The 16793-nt window shown below is 35.1% G+C and overlaps 1 protein-coding gene across 1 annotated transcript in view; it reads left to right on the forward strand.

Annotated features, from left to right (window-relative positions):
• The window catches only part of PDE3B (phosphodiesterase 3B), a 175904-nt gene that overhangs the window by 135426 nt on the left and 23685 nt on the right, over positions 1–16793 (forward strand). Inside the window, exons 6-11 of the mRNA XM_058688323.1 lie at positions 4457–4667; positions 5228–5304; positions 9529–9680; positions 10875–11012; positions 12070–12181; positions 14604–14717. Of these exons, the coding sequence (XP_058544306.1) occupies positions 4457–4667; positions 5228–5304; positions 9529–9680; positions 10875–11012; positions 12070–12181; positions 14604–14717 (804 nt within the window). The remainder of the gene's footprint in view (positions 1–4456; positions 4668–5227; positions 5305–9528; positions 9681–10874; positions 11013–12069; positions 12182–14603; positions 14718–16793) is intronic.

Genomic DNA, 16793 nt, shown 5'->3' on the forward strand with positions numbered 1-16793 from the left:
AAGAAATGTTCTGACACATCATTCGCTGACCACAAAATTATACTGACCCATGGGTGACTTGCAGGAAGTCAAGCTTAAAATATAAATCAAGAACTTAAAGGAAAAAAAACCAGCAAAGAACTCAGTGGCTACACACCTCAGAGAAAACGGAATCTACATAATTAGTCCAGGAAAGTCATTCAACAATCAGAAACAAGAAAACAAACATAAATCAGCAACATAACAAACCTTGGATGTGGGAGGGATCTGATGCCAGAACTGTTAAAATATAATGTCCAGTTTTCAACAACAAAAAAAATTAAATACACAAGCAAATTTTTGCCATGCACACAAAGCAAAACAGCCAACAGAAAATTTGCCTGACGGGGCTTGGAGTTTGGACTTAGCACACAATGACTTTAAATCTCCTATTATAAATATGTTTAAAGTTGTAGCAGAAACCATTTCAAGAGTATTTGAGTATGACAATAGTATCTCATCAAAGAGAAAATAGAACTAGAAATTATAAAATGAAAATATAAAACGATGTTAATAGTTAAAATTGCTACTTCTACTCAATATTGGATTGGAGGTTCTAGCCATAGCAATTAGCTAAGAAGGAATAAAAGGAAGAGGTAAAATTATATTTGCGTATAATGTCATGTATTTATGAAATCTGAAGAAATTCATTAAAATCTATTACAGCCAATAAAGAAGTTTATCAGTATGTCAGGATACAAGATCTCTAGGCAGAAATCAGTTGTATTTCGTATACTAGCAATGAACAATGCAAAATGAAATTAAAATAATTCTATATACAGTTAGCATTAAAAATAGTAAAATACTTTGCAACAAATTTAACAAGAGTGTAAGACCTGTACACTGAAAACTGTAAAACATTGTTGAAAGAAATTAAAGAAGTCTAAATAAATAAAAGAAATATTCCTGTGTTCATGGATCAGAAAATGTAATATTGTTATGATGGCATTTCTCTCCAAATTGTTCTAGATTTCTTGCCATCTTTATCAAGATCTGAGCTAGCTTCTTTGCAGAAATTGACAAGCTGATCATAAAATTCATATGGAAATTCAAGGGACCCAGCATAGCTAAAACAGTTTTAATAAAAAAGAAGAAATTGGAGGACTCACACTGGCAAATTTTAAAACTTACTACCAAGCTGTAGTAATCAAGACTGGTATTGGCATAAGGATATTCCAGCTCAGTGGGATAGAATTGAGAGTCCAGAAATAAATCCTTACATGGTCAACTGATTTTCAACAAGGGTGCCAAGATGATTCAATGGGGAAGAAATTGTGTTTTTAGCAAATCCTGGAAATAGACAGGAGCAAGAATGAATTTGGAATTCTACCTTTTGTCATACTCAAAAATTAACCAAAATGCATCATAGACTCAACGGTAGGAGTGAAAGCCTAAAACTAGTGGAAGAAAACAAAAAAAAAGTTTGTGACTTTGGGTTTTGAATACAGCATTCTAAGGTATGACACCAAAAGCACAGTTCATGAGTGAAAAAACCTGATAATTGGAATTCATTAAAATTGAAAACATTTGTATTTCTACAGAGACCTAAAGAAAGTGATAAGACACAGGATGGGAGGAAATATTTGCAAATCATGTATTTGATAGTGGCCTTTTATCCAGAATATACAAAGATGTCTGTAATTCAATAATAAAAAGACAAATTACCTTCTTAAAAAATGGGCAAAAATCTGAATAGATGTTTCTCCAGAGAAGATGTACAAATGGCCCATACCACATGAAAAGATATTCAGTATTAATCATTACGGAAAATGTAAATCAAAACCACAGTGACCTGTGACTTCATACCATTGTGATGTCTGTAATTACAAAGACAGATAAAAACAAGTGGTAAAAACGTTCAGAAGTGGAAACTCTGATACACTGATGGGAAAGTGAAATGCTACAGCCACTTTGGAAGACAATTTGGCCATTCAGTACTTGAATAGAGAAATAAAATTGTGCTATATTCATGCATACAGTTTGATATGGCATTGAAAATCAACCACAATAACAAGTAACTGCCTGAAAATATTATTTTAAAATGTAAGCAAGGCATAGAAGCATTTATATTTATTGTCTAATTCAGTTTACAAAGTTCACAAAAGGGGCAAGAGTAATCCACATTGTCAAAAAATGCGTACATACATGGTATAAATATAAAGAAAGGCAAGAAAAACGATACCATAAAAGTCAAAATAATGATTTCCTTTAAAGAGAGGCAGGGGAGTTAGAAGGCAGGGTGGTTGAGCTCTGGCCGTATTTTATGTCTTAGCTTGAGTGATGAGTAGTCCCATTGTAACTTTTCTATGTGTGTGTTATATTTCACAGTAAAGAGGGTTTAAAATAAAAATGGTGGATCTATATTATAGAAAGCATTTTTTAAGGATTTCTAGGTTTGTCTGTATATCCAATCTCTACACTAAAATTTTATACCCTTTATTCTTCTTAGCCCACTTGTCAGGATATTGGATACTCACTAGTATAATTAGAGAAAAGAAGGCTAAAAATTGGAACCTTTGTTTCCAGTTAGTAACCAGTGATTATGACGAGCAAGACACATCTTGTCCTCAGTTTCCTCTTCTGAGACATTAAGTTGACCGGATTAAAAAAAAAAAAAAAAATCCCATTCAGCCCTAACATTGTATGAAATTATAGGAACCTCTAAAGAAATGAGTCTGATAGAGTAGCAGTGGCAGCCCTGGGAAAAGAGTCTGATCTCACAGTGTTACCTGTTAACACAGTTTTTTGACTTTTTTAACTGTTAAATCAAGTTTTTTGACTTTTTTGGAGTCCCCTCTCCCCTCTCCCCTCCTCCGACATATGAAGATGAAAATACTACTTAACTCACAAAGTTATTAGATTAAATAAAACAACACATCGTATTAGGGTTCTCCAGAGAAACAGAACTAATAGGATGTGTGTGTGTATTTACATAGAGAGAGAGAGAGAGAGATGGAGAGATAGGTTTATTTTAAGGAATTGGCTTGCAAGACTGAGGGTTGACAGGTTTGAGATTTACAGGGCAGGCTGTCCAGCTAGAAATTCTCGCATGAGTCGATACTGCAGTCCTGAATCTGAAGGCAGTCTTGAGGCAAAACTCTTTCCTCTTTGGAGGACCTCAGTCTTTTCTTTTAAGGCCTTCAACCAATTGGCTGAAGCCCATACACATTAGGGAGGGTGATCTGCTTTACTCAGTTTACTGATTGAAGTGTTAGTCACCTCTGAAGAATACTTTCACAGCGACAACTAGCCCGGTGCTTGACCACACAGCTGAACACCATAGCCAAGCCAAGTTGACACATAAAATTAACCATCACACACATCTGCAAGTGTTTATACCGCTATGGCAAAACTGTCATAGGTCCTGAATAACTACTAAGTGCTGTGCTCTCTGATTCACACTTTACTTGGATCTTTATTTCCAAATGAAGTTTTAAATCTGCCTACCTCTCTCCAGATACCCATTTCACCTTAGTTCAAGGCACTCAGTGAAGATTTTTGGAGCAGATCAGTAGGATTAGAGATGGATTTCTGAAGTACTCTGGGTTTTCTCTTTCCCCCTTATTTTAGCACTTAGTACTTGTTTGTACTCACCACTAGTCTCTAGGTTTGTAGAGTAGCAGGGATGGTAACTTCTTCTCCATTGTGAAATCCAACACATCTTCCACCATATAGTAGGCTCTCAAATATTTGTCGAATGAATGAGCTGGAAAGATTTGGGCATATTTTTAAAAGAGATCTGCAGTCGTGTTAACATATAATTTTGTCTTCGCTCAACTTGCTTAATGCTGTTAAGAACTTTGGTTCTTCAGTAAAATCTGGTAACCATGCTTTCTTCATGTGGATGATCAAGCTGGTGGGGATTCAACATGTGAAAGATAAACACCAATGTGAATTAGGAAAATCTGCGCCACACTTTGTGTACGTCTTAGTTACACTCTCAATATCTGTGCCATCCTGCCACAAGGTGTTTATTTCACACTCATTCATGATGACAAACATGGTCTATATTCTGCTTAAATGCCTGGAATGTCTTGAAGATAGCTCCACGTGGAAATCTGGTTTATCATTTAATTGCAAATACTTTGCTTCCTTTAAAAAAAGGAAAATGCAGGGGCGCCTGGGTGGTTCAGTCGGTTGAGCGTCCGACTTCGGCTCAGGTCATGATCTCATAGTCTGTGGGTTCGAGCCCCGCGTCAGGCTCTGTGCTGACAGCTCAGAGCCTGGAGCCTGTTTCCAATCCTGTGTCTCCCTCTCTCTCTGCCCCTCCCCCAGTCTCACTTTGTCTCACTCTGTCTCTCAAAAATAAATAAATATTAAAAAAAAAAATTTTTTTAAATAAAAAAGGAAAATGCTCTTTATAAATACATATAGACAATAAACACAAACACACGCCTACATATTTATTGATCTCTTTCTTCTCTTTTGAATTTTTCAGGTGCTTTCCCCAGCCTGAGTCCTGTGAATTCTCCCAGCCATGGACCAGTCTCTGCTGGCTCTCTAATGAATCGATCACCTGTAGAATTTCCTGCCACTGCCAGTTCTCTTACTAAGCCAAGTGTTATTTTACACCGATCTCTGGGCAGTGCACCCAATTCACCAGATTTTTATCAGCATGTTAGAAATTCTGATAGCAGTTTATGTAACAGGTAAGTTTCCTAAATGTTGATTATTTCTGTCTCAAAATATAGGTTATTTTAATAAAATATTCCTAGTTTTCTAGTTTTATGTTGTAACTAGTTGATGGATTAAGACTGTATCTTCCCTATTTATCAAGTAGTTTTTCTTTTTAAGAAATTTTTCCTCATTTTAGTGCAATTGTTCATTTTCCAATTAAGTGATCTTTATCAAAAGTGATATATAGTAGTATTCTATCCATCTCAAGATACCAGTAAATTATGAGAATTCTTTTAGTATATACTACCTTAGTACCCAGTTCATATGGTGTTTGTTTTCATTTCTGCTTAGTTTTTTATCAGTGATAAGTGTTTACCTCAGACCTCAGTGGTGACTTTCAAAATATGTTAGTTTCTTTGGGGACACAAGATGCCTTCCAGGATAAAGCCTATTAAGTTTATAGAGAGATTGGACTTGTATGATATTTTGCAACGGGGTTCCTGGTTAAAAGTTAAGCAGATTTCAAAATTGTATTTAGGTAAAAAGTTTAGCCTCATTTATGAATGTATATTTATCTATTTTATTCTTTAAGCTGTGGACATCAAATATTGAAATATGTTTCAACATCTGAATCCGAATCTGGTATAGACTGCCACAGTGGAAAGTCAGGTGAGATTGCAAAGGTCCTGTGTGTCTGAATTTCGGAACAGTTTCTTAGATTGTTTTAGAAATGAATAAATGTGTGAGTTTAACTTCAGTTTATCCATCTTTAAAATGAAGATTATAACATTTTTATATACTTACAAGATAAGTAGAGAAGTTACTAGGAACAAGTTATAAGTAACAGAGGGTAAAAGTGTTTTCAAGTAACAGAGGGTAAAATGTGCTGGGGACGTGCCTGGCTGTCTCAGTTGGAAGAGCATGCGACTCTTGATCTCAGGGTTGTGAGTTTGAGCCCCACGTTGGGTGTAGAGATTACTTAAAAATAAAATCTTAAAAAAAAAAAAGGACTAAAGTGTGCTATACAAATGAATGCAGTCTTTTCAGTTTATGGGTAGGGTTCATAAATAGAGTAATTAATTATGATAATGTTGAACTCTAAGCCCAAAAGAGTTTTTATGACATAGAGAGGAGTTGTTTTAAAATATAGTTTATTGGGGCGCCTGGGTGGCTCGGTCGGTTAAGCGTCCGACTTCGGCTCAGGTCATGATCTCACGGTCCGTGAGTTCGAGCCCCGCGTCAGGCTCTGTGCTGACAGCTCAGAGCCTGGAGCCTGTTTCAGATTCTATGTATCCCTCTCTCTCTGCCCCTCCCCTGTTCATGCTCTGTCTCTCTCTGTCTCAAAAATAAATAAATGTTAACAAAAAAATTTTTTTTAAATAAATAAAATAAAATATAGTTTATTATGTCATTCTGAAACATTTTATATCCTCAAACAAGAAATACTGTTGGTGATAAAGTTATGGTGGTTTTATAATTTAAAATATTGATGACTCAAGCATACAGTAATAGTTAACTAGGTAACTCAGACCGTCATTCCCCCTGAAAGTAGCTAGAAAAGCTGCACAAATTATTAACAACAAAAATGTGCTTAAAGCAATTGAAAACTAACAAGCTCCTCACAATTACCAGTACAAGATCTGGAGGAGGATAGAAATTCAGGAAATAAGCCTAGAGTATGGGGCTTTGAAAAAGGTATTTGCTCCTTCCAGAGGGTCCAGTGACTAACAGAATGAGCAGTCCTTTTGGTACCTCCATGGGACTAGAGAGCTAGATACTGGAGGTGGAGGCCTACCATGGTAGGGATAACTTGGAAAATTCTGCAGTACTGCACCCTAAGAATAAAAGTAAATCAGCAATAGATAGGCCCCCTTAGGGATTATAGGCTCATACTGATCCCCTTATGTACTATAAACTTCACCCTTTTAAAGTGTACAATTCAAGGGCGCCTGCGTGGCTCAGTTGGTTAAGCATCCGACTTTGGCTCATGATCTCGCAGTTTGTGGGTTCAAGTCCCACGTTGGGCTCTGTGCTGATAGCTCAGAACCTGGAGCCTGCTTTCGATTCTGTGTCTCTTCTCTCTCTGCCCCTTCCCTGCTCACACTCTGTCTCTCTCTGTCTCCCAGTAATAAATAAACGTTTAAAAAAATTACAACAACAACAACAAAAAGACAATAGCAATTGTTAGCAAGGATGCAGAGAAATTGGAACCTTTGTGCATTGCTGATGGAATATAAAATGGTATACCACTCTGGAAAACATTTTGACAGTTTCTTTAAAAGTTACACATAAATTTACCATGTCACCCAGTAATACCATGTCTAAGAATTTATCCATGAGTAAACGTATGAGCACTCAAAGACAAGACTGGGAGTGTCATGATATCACTGATGATGCTGCAAATGTTGAAATGACCCAGACATCCATCAAGTTATGAATGGATACATATCATGTGGTATATCCATTCAATGTAATCTTAGCAATTAAAGGAACAAATTTCTGATAACATACCACTACACATATAAAATCAAAACATTTTAAATTTTTTTTTTCAACGTTTTTAATTTATTTTTGGGACAGAGAGAGACAGAGCATGAACGGGGGAGGGGCAGAGAGAGAGGGAGACACAGAATCGGAAACAGGCTCCAGGCTCCGAGCTGTCAGCACAGAGCCCGACGCGGGGCTCGAACTCACGGACCGCGAGATCGTGACCTGGCTGAAGTCGGCCGCTTAACCGACTGCGCCACCCAGGCGCCCCCAAAACATCATTTTAAATGAGAGAAGCCAGGCTCAAAGGATTACATATTGTATGATTCTATTTACATAAAATTCTAGAAAAGGTGAATTTATAGAGACAATAATCAGAGGAGTGATTGCCTAGAATGAAAATAAGGATCAACTATAAATAAGCAGGAGGGTACTTCCTGGGGGTGATGATAATGTTCTAAAGCCAGATTGTCATAAAGGTTGCACAACTCTGTAAATTTACTAAAATTGTTGAATTATACATTTGTGATGGGTGGATTTTATAGTATGTTATTATACTATATATATATACAGTTGTTTGGATTGACTGGTCTCAGCTGGGACATTCTCACTTGAGGACTCTCATGTGATTGCAGTCAGGTATTGGTAAGGGTGACAGTCATCTGAGGGAATGATTGGGCTAAATTTCCAAGATGGGATTGGATTACTCACATGTCTGTTGACTATTGACTAGTCCATCTAAATATGACCCCTGTATGGGCTTCTTCCAACATGTTTGCTGGATTCGAAGAGAGGAGGAGCTGCCAATCAAGTTAATGGCTCAACCCAAAACACACCTAAAGTGTTAGTTAATGCCATTTTCTGTTCATCAGAGCAGTCATGCGGCCTGTCCAGATTCCAGGGGATTAGGAAATAAATGCTCTCTCTTGATGGAAGAGCTACAGGAATACATTTGAGAAGAGTGCAAGGGGTATAAGAGAGAGTGTTGTAGACATCTTTGGAAAAGAACTTACTACATTTATTTCAACTGTTTTTGTTACTGTTCTGTGTAAGATATAGTTACTAGGAGTTTGGGTCATTAAAATGTAAGTAGGTAATGTACCTTAGATGTCAACAATTTTTAGATGGACGGTAATTTTAGAATATTATTATAGTAGTACTGCCTTGACCTACCAAGAATAGTTGAATATTCTAAATTTTATTTCTTAAATGTTTTTCATGGGGAAAAAGTAATATTTTCCAAAGAATAATATTTCCTGGTCACCATTAGTTAATGATTTTTTAGTATATTCAGTGTATTAAGTTCAGAGTATCACTAACGTTTATTGACCATTTATTATATGTAACTTCCAGTAAGATAGATATTGTTACCCATATTTTACAGGGGAAAAAGCTTGCCATTATCAAGTTCTAGTTCTTCTGAAACTCAGTTCCAATAAGTACTCTTAAAAACCCTTTTACTTAGGAAAAAACCCTACATATTGAAAAGTAATCACATCGTAACTTTATAACTGAATTAATATTCATACACTTAACATATACCTGTATTATCACCCCGATTAATAAACCAATGAACGAAATAGTACCAGCACCTCAGAATTTCCCCTCAGGCCCCTCCCAGGTATACCATCTAAAGATAACATTTTTCTTGTCTTTCATGTGTTTTTGAGCTTTTTATAAACAGAATCACAGAGTATGTACTTTGTGTCTGGCTTCCTTCATTCCACACATTTTTAAGAATCATCCATATTGTTGCATATGGCTGTGGTTCATTCTCTTCGCTACATATTGTTCAGTTGTGTGAATATACTACCATTTATTTCTTCTATTGTTGATGGGTTTGGGGGAAGTTTCCTGTTTCTAAGATTACAAATAGAATGAATATGATTTTTTTTTTTTACATGTGAATGAATACTATTTATCTACCAGTGCTGCTTCTCTTTTCCATGAGACTTGGGGAAAAAAATATTATTAATCACATTGGTAGAAATAATTCACAATAAATGATACTATGTTTTCCTTTTTAGATGTGCCTTGATTTCATTCATTTATAATTATGAGTTTAGGGTTTTCATAGCTAAAATTCAAACAATTTCACATGTTGGAAATTGCATACGTCAAATTGCTAAAGACGGAATTTTCCTGTTTCTCACTTTGATAAAGAATATCCCCACCCATTTCTTTCATCCATGAATAGATATATCAGGTGAAATGTCTGTGTTGTCAGACCACAAGGTACCTGGGCCAAATAATCCAGCAAGATACAACTTAATGGTGCCATTAATTTAAACTGAATGCCAGTATGGTTCACTTTATGTGAAGATTTTTTAGAAATAATTTTCCTTATAAAACTATGCATATAGTGCAAGTTTTATTCTTCTTATTACTATATGTATTTCTTGAAAGGTGATGAAGACAACACCGTTTCCTCAAAACAATCATTCAGCCTCACAGAAGTGCAACATGAAGTGGAAACAGAGAACACAGAGTGCAGAAAATTATTTTTGGAAGGTGATACTCACCTAACAGAAGAGGCACAGAATGAACAGCAACCAAATGTAAAAGATAAACTTTCCATATGATTATGTTAAGGTGAAATATAATATTGGTTTAGTACTAGTGTCATTATTTTTGCTCAGAACAAGATTTTTGATATAATAGTACTTTTATTTTTATTTTTTTTTTTGCTGAAAAGTCATACCATATTAAAGAATACTTTAGGTTAAAAATAATAGTTACAGTTGACCCTCGAATAGTGCTGGTATTAGGAGTGCTGACCCTCCCACACACAGTCAAAAATTCACATATAACTTTTGACTCCTCCAGAACTTAACTACTAATAATCTGCAGTTGATCAGAAGTCTCACTGATCGCATAAACACATATATGTCAGTTCACGCGTATTTTGTATGTTGCATGTATTGTATCCTGTATTCTTACAGTAAAGCTAGAGTAAAGGAAATGGTATTAAAAATCATAAGAGGAAATGCTGTATTTACTGTACCAACAGTACCGTGAGTACAGACTGTATTTATAGCGCTGTCCTGTGAAAAATCCTTGTGCAGTGGACCTGCACAAGGTTGTTTGAACTGCACAAGGTAGTTCAAACTCGTGTTGTTTAAGGGTCAGCTGTGCTTCTGAACTCATCATCTGAGAACAACAAAGTGCGTTCATTTTAAAATGAACACATTTTACTTAATGATACAGTAGATATATTACTTTCTATACTGATATTTTCTTAAATTGTGTATGTTAAAGTGTGGGGAACTTGTGCATAAAGCATTAAAAAACAATCTGCTTATAATAGCAGTTTTTTGTTTTTGTTTTTAAGTTCAAAATTTAAGATTTTTAGGGGGAAAAAACCATCCATTCCTTACTAGTTAAACTAGTAATAAATGCCAGTATAAGGATAGGAGTCTCTATTATTCTTTGATATGTATAACTTCTAAAAAAAATAATGGACTTTAGATTTGTATAGTGTTTTGGAAATACAGTATTTTTATTTGTAAAAGTACTGTGAAGATTAATAAGTCTTCTTATGCCTAGAAGACATTTTTACATTTTTCTGATAGCATTTTACAAAGAGAAGAAGTAGGAAGTACAGATTATGTTTAAGAATAACTTCTGTAGAAAATAATATTGGCCATTTTTTAATGTTCAGTTTTAAGTGTTCTCATTTGGATGTGGATTTAACAATATTTTTTAAAAGGTGAGGTTGAGTTGGTTTGTGTTTTTCCCCCCTATATGTACAGATTGAACAGGAAGCATCACTGGACCTGATTTTAATAGAAGATTATGATTCCTTAATAGAGAAGATGAGCAACTGGAATTTTCAAATATTTGAAGTTGTTGAAAAAATGGGAGAGAAATCAGGAAGGATCCTTAGTCAGGTTTGTTTAAAATCTCTACTTTTTTATCATAAATTAATTTTTCCTTGGATCTTTATAAAACACGAACTCTAAAAATGTATAATGTTGGTTTAGGCACAACTTCAACATTGTTCACTTAATTATTTTTCTCACAAATGAAATTTTCAGTAAAAAATTTGAGAAGATATATATACATATGTGTGTGTGTGTGTGTGTGTGTGTGTGTGTGTGTGTATAAACCCATATATAAAAATAATTATATATAATGTATAATTTTATTTGAATAAATGAAAATATTAAATTTAAATATAAATTTAAAATATTAAAATAAATTTTAATTGAATAAATGAAAAGTAGTTTTTTGGCCTGTATTAATGGGGTTTAATTTTACTACAGAATAAAGATTTACTTTATACTGAAGCCTGAGGTTGAAGAGGACATAAAATGTGAGCTAGTTCTAACCACTGAAACTTAGGCTTCATTTCTGTCACCTGCCTCCCCGTACTTTACCAAAGGCCAAATGGTTCGTTTCATGCTAGAGCCATGGAAAAATAGTTCCCTGTTACCATCCAGACTCAAGGTTCTCCCTGAGGGGTTCATACAACAGCATCAGATTAACCTTCCCAAAATATCACTCTCATTATCTTCCAGGTATCGTATTTATGAAATGTACAAACATAAGGATAATTTATGTGGTGGGCATACAGTTTCACCTCATTGAAGTCTTTAGGGACAAAAATGTAATAAATATATTGTTTGGACTTCTGTTAAGGACTAGAGTAGAATAGAATTCATGTGCCCTTTAATAAATTGTAAATAAAAAAACTAAAGGGAAGAATAGAAAAATTTTAAAGCTGAGACATGTGATAGTTTTCTTTGGTTTTCAAGGGCTTCAGGGTTATGTCTTCCTTTTTAATGTTTTGAGAAGAATTTATTGTAGGAAAGTTTTAAATAAATTATTAACTTAAAGACATATACATGGTAACATCCCCAAATGCAAATCACAAAAACATATTCTACTCAACTGCAAATAGAAATCCTGATTTTTACAGTGAATTTTATTTTAATTGACATTTAGGTTATGTATACCTTATTTCAAGACACTGGTTTATTGGAAATATTTAAAATTCCCGCTCTACAGTTCATGAACTATTTTCGTGCATTAGAAAATGGCTACCGAGACATTCCTTGTAAGTATTAACGTATCTCGTTATTTAAATTCAAATAATGCTGGTTTTGCAACTATTATTTTTCCCTTCAGATGCTCTCTTAAACACTTTTTAAATTACATATTTGAAAATATTTTAAATAGGGATTTAAAAAGTAATCTGTATGCTACTACCTAGAGTTAACTACTGTTAACATTTTGGTATATATTCTTCAAGAATTTTTTCTTATTTTTCATAAAGTTAATTATAATACAGACATATTTATAATGGATTTTTCCCTTAATTATTACCTGGTATACAACTTTCTGTGTTAATAATTATTCATCTGAGTTCCTTATCTTTTAAAATATTTGGTAATTAAGTAAGTCAAGAGTTTCAGAAAAATCTTGACTTTAAAATATTTAAAATTTATCCATAAAATTTCTATTTTTAACTGTGTCCTGACTTATGGAATAATTTCTAATGGCTCTTTGATTTATGGTAAAATATAATTTGAATTTTATATTAGGAAAAGATACGGTTTATATGTTGATACATTCTACAATTTTCCTTCATATGGACACATTTTGGGAAATCACTACTATAAACAGAGAGCAGATTTTTCTTAAATTGGCATAACTCATTAATTGGGATGATAATGTGGCTTCTATGTACCATAATTTCCACTTACAAAATATGCATTTCAAAAAGTGAATTTTATAAATAGAATAAAGTGATACTTTAAAATGAACTTCAGAGGAAGGGGAATGGAAAGAAAGAGGCAGTAGAGTCTTCACTATCAGCTCCCATTAGGATACATTAGTTAAGAAAAGAGTCTCTGGGGCACTGGGTGGCTCAGTCAGCTGAGTGTCCAGCTTCGGCTCAGGTCATGACCTCATGGTTTATTAGTGCAGGCCCCACATCAGGCTAGCTATCAGCGCGCAACCTGCTTCTGATCCTCCGTTCTCGTCTCTCTGTCCCTCCCCCACTTGCGCGCGCGCACTCTCTCTCTCTCTCTCTCTCAAAAATAAAGAAACATTAAAAAAAAAAAAGTGTCTCTGGATCTAACTTTTCTAAACTTTAGTTCCCAAATTTGTAAATGGAAATAACAATAGTTCCTACCCCATAGTTAATGATAAGATAAGCCGTGTAAAGTGTGTTTCAGAATTCCTGGCACATAGTAAATGGTCAATAAAAGGTGTTGGCTGTATTAATAATTAAGCTCCTTGCAGATTGACATCATGTCCTAGCAGTAGGCTGAATGTTAGTAGTATCACCTGCTGATTCTACATGGTACTCATTAAATATTTGTTGAAATGTTGAACTTTTATTGAATATCCATTATTCAATGATTTATGAATTTTTCATGAAGATTATATCATTTAGTCTTTGCTGGAAAGGTTGTATTCTCTACCTTCACAGGTGAGAAGTAAAAACTGAGAAGAATCATTCCCAAGATCATAAAACTAGAAATTACAAAACTGGCTTTCAGTTGCAGGCCTTGCCCTTTCAGATAGTGATATTTCAGTGAACCAATGTTTTCTTGATTATGTACTATGTCTCAGACACTGTTCTGGATGTTTTCATATATACCATTTAACACTTAATCCTTATAGTAGGCCTGAGAGGTATAGTTATATATAGCTCATCTTTTTTTTTTTTTTTTTTTTTTTTTTTTTTTGATGTACATGTGTTGGAGGAGTGGGGGGTGAGGAGTTCAAGTATCCAGAATTTGTAACTGTTATCTGTGTGCCAAAACTTTTGTGTGCAAACATGGGTGTCCATAATCCAGACACTATCTACATAAGATTTTTAAAGCTACAAAATACCAACTGTAAGTAAATTTTCCAATGCCTTTCAATTGGCCCTTGTTACTTGCCTTCTCTTTGACTGTCTTACTATGTTTTCATAGTATATGTGAAAGTTTTTAAAAGAGAACTTTTTAACACATCAAGAGACTTGAAAACATAGGATGAAAACAAGGGTGCCTGGCTGGCTCAGTCAGTAGAGCATGCAACTTTTTTTTTTTTTTTTTACATGTATTTATTTTTGAGAGACAGAGTGCGACAGTGCACGAGTGAGGGAGAGGCAGAGAGAGAAGGAGCAGAATCCAAAGCAGGCTCCACGCTCTGAGCTGTCAGCACAGAGACTGACATGGGGCTCAAACCCATGAACTGTGAGATCATGACCTGTGCTGAAGTCGGACACTCAACCGACTGACTGAGCCACCCAGGCGCCCCAAGCATGCAATTCTTGATCTCAGGGTCGTGAGTTCAAGCCCCCTGTTGGAGAGTGAGCCTACTTAAAAAAAAAAAAAAAAAAAAAAAATTGTGGGAAATTATTCTAAGCCATACATTTTACTTATGAGGATATAGTAAAATAGAAAATTATTGTATGTTTTTAAAATGTCCTATGTTAAACTCAACAGAATGATCATTTTTATAAAATATTTTGGTGACTTTAGATCACAATCGTATACATGCCACAGACGTCCTGCATGCAGTTTGGTATCTGACAACCCGGCCAATTCCTGGTTTACAGCAGATCCACAATGATCATGCAACAGGAAACGAAACAGGTACTTCCTTCTAGAAATCTTCCTTTTAATTATTTGTCTAGAAATAATAAATCAAGCAATCTCATTTCATTACCTCTGTTCTTTTAAAATTTTCAAAAAGTAACCTTTGGTACATAAAAAGGACTATGTAAATTTTGATGCATAATACATGCAAATTAGGAAACCTGACTCACCTTAAGAGCTAGGTTAAGGTCCGATACTGTTGGATCTACCATGTTTCTTTCCTGTGACCCATCCTGGTGCTTGCTATCCCACATATTATGATAATCCATTTCTTTGCACTTTTCTTTCAATTCTTTTGTTTGTTTTAGGCATATCATGTAAGTTTAAAATGTGTAACATTCACAATGAAAGCAGACATACTTAAAAGCTTCATATAAACATTTAAATGATGATATTAAAAACCTTTCATAACATTTAAGTTTTGCCCTCCAAAAAAGCTAATTCTGCTCCTCATCATAAATATAATTAATTATACAAATGTAATGAATTATAACATGGTTCTCTACTCTAGCTTGTAAAAGAGGGGAGAGTTACTCCAGTGAGATACACACACACACACACACACACACACACACACACACACACACACATATACATACCAGGACAGAATTGGCTTAGTTACAAATGCCTGAGAACTATTTCCATACTAATCAGTGTAAATGTCATAGATTTGGCCATTGCTTTATAGTCTTTGGTAGTTGAGTCCAAAGTACTGCCATTATTTTTCTGCCATTCCATATTTACTCTCTTTTAGTGCTCTTTGTTCTTTCTAATAGTCATCTTCTTTAGCTTTTGTGTTTGTGGATGTATTGATTTTCTTAGAAGAATATTTTCATATCTTAGCACATTTGAAGATACCATTCCATCCATTTCTGATTTCTATAGTTTCTATTGACAAATTGGCCCTCAGTCTTATCTCTCCTGAAAATTAATATGTCCGTTTTCTCTTTGCTGTTGGTTTTTAGCATTTTTGACTATTATGTACTCAGGTGATTTTCTTTGTAGTCATTCTGCTTGGGGTTCAGTGAGCTTCTTGAATATGTTGATTAATAGCTTTTATTGGTTTCAAAATGTGCTCAAAATTCTTCCAGCCTCTCTCCATCGTCCAATTCCAAAGCTACTTTCGCATTTTTAGGTTTTGTTACAACAATATACCACTTCCAGGCACAAAAGTCTGTATTGTTGCTGTTTCCTATTGCTGCTGTAATGCTACAGACTTAGTGGCTTAAAACAGCACAGATTTACTATGTTACAGTTCTGGAGGTCAGAAGTCCAAAATAGATCCAGCTGGGCCAACCCAGAGTGTCAGCAAGATTGTGTTCTTCCTAGAGTCTCTTTCCTTGCTTCCTCCAGTGTCTAGAAGCCACTTGCCATTCCATGGCTCATGTCTCTGAAGAAGGGACAGCACTATAGCCTCTTCACGTCTCTCTCTGAGGAAGGGACTCAAAGGCTTACAGTAACAGGATGTTGAGAGGGGTTGATCATGTGATCATCTTCCCCACACCTAACTGAGTGTCAGAAGTTGTCCCCTTTTGCCAAGGTAATGAGAACATTGCAGCACTAATTCCTGGAGTAAAAAAATGTCACACTGGTCCACCAATCACCATAGGGGCTTATGGAATTTAGGGGATAAAAGGACTTTCGGTCTGGGCCCACCTCATAAGTATCAGTTCTCTGAACCCACCCATCTGAATGCATAGTTCAAATAAACATACTGAGCAACTGGGCAGAACCCCTCCATTAATTCCTCAGTCTTTGCAGAGAGCACCATCATGGTAAAAAGGGTCAAATGGAATCCCCTGAAATTGCCTCATTCTAACAAAGTAGTGAACCAAAGCAACACCGTATTACTGGATGGATTGCATCCAGAAATTAGTGCCATTATGAAATACTTGATAGGTGCAGAATTTGTGATTTCCATCCCGTTGCCATTCATCTTGGTATTTTGACTTTTACACAAGATGAATGGATCTTGGGAAATGATGGTAGATTATTCTAAATTTCATCAGGTGGTGATTCCAGTTGCCACAGTTATTCCAGATATGATCATCTTTTGAATAAGTCAACCTAACT

This window comes from Neofelis nebulosa, chromosome 10 (genome assembly GCF_028018385.1).
Source record: "Neofelis nebulosa isolate mNeoNeb1 chromosome 10, mNeoNeb1.pri, whole genome shotgun sequence".
NCBI classification, from domain to species: domain Eukaryota; kingdom Metazoa; phylum Chordata; class Mammalia; order Carnivora; family Felidae; genus Neofelis; species Neofelis nebulosa.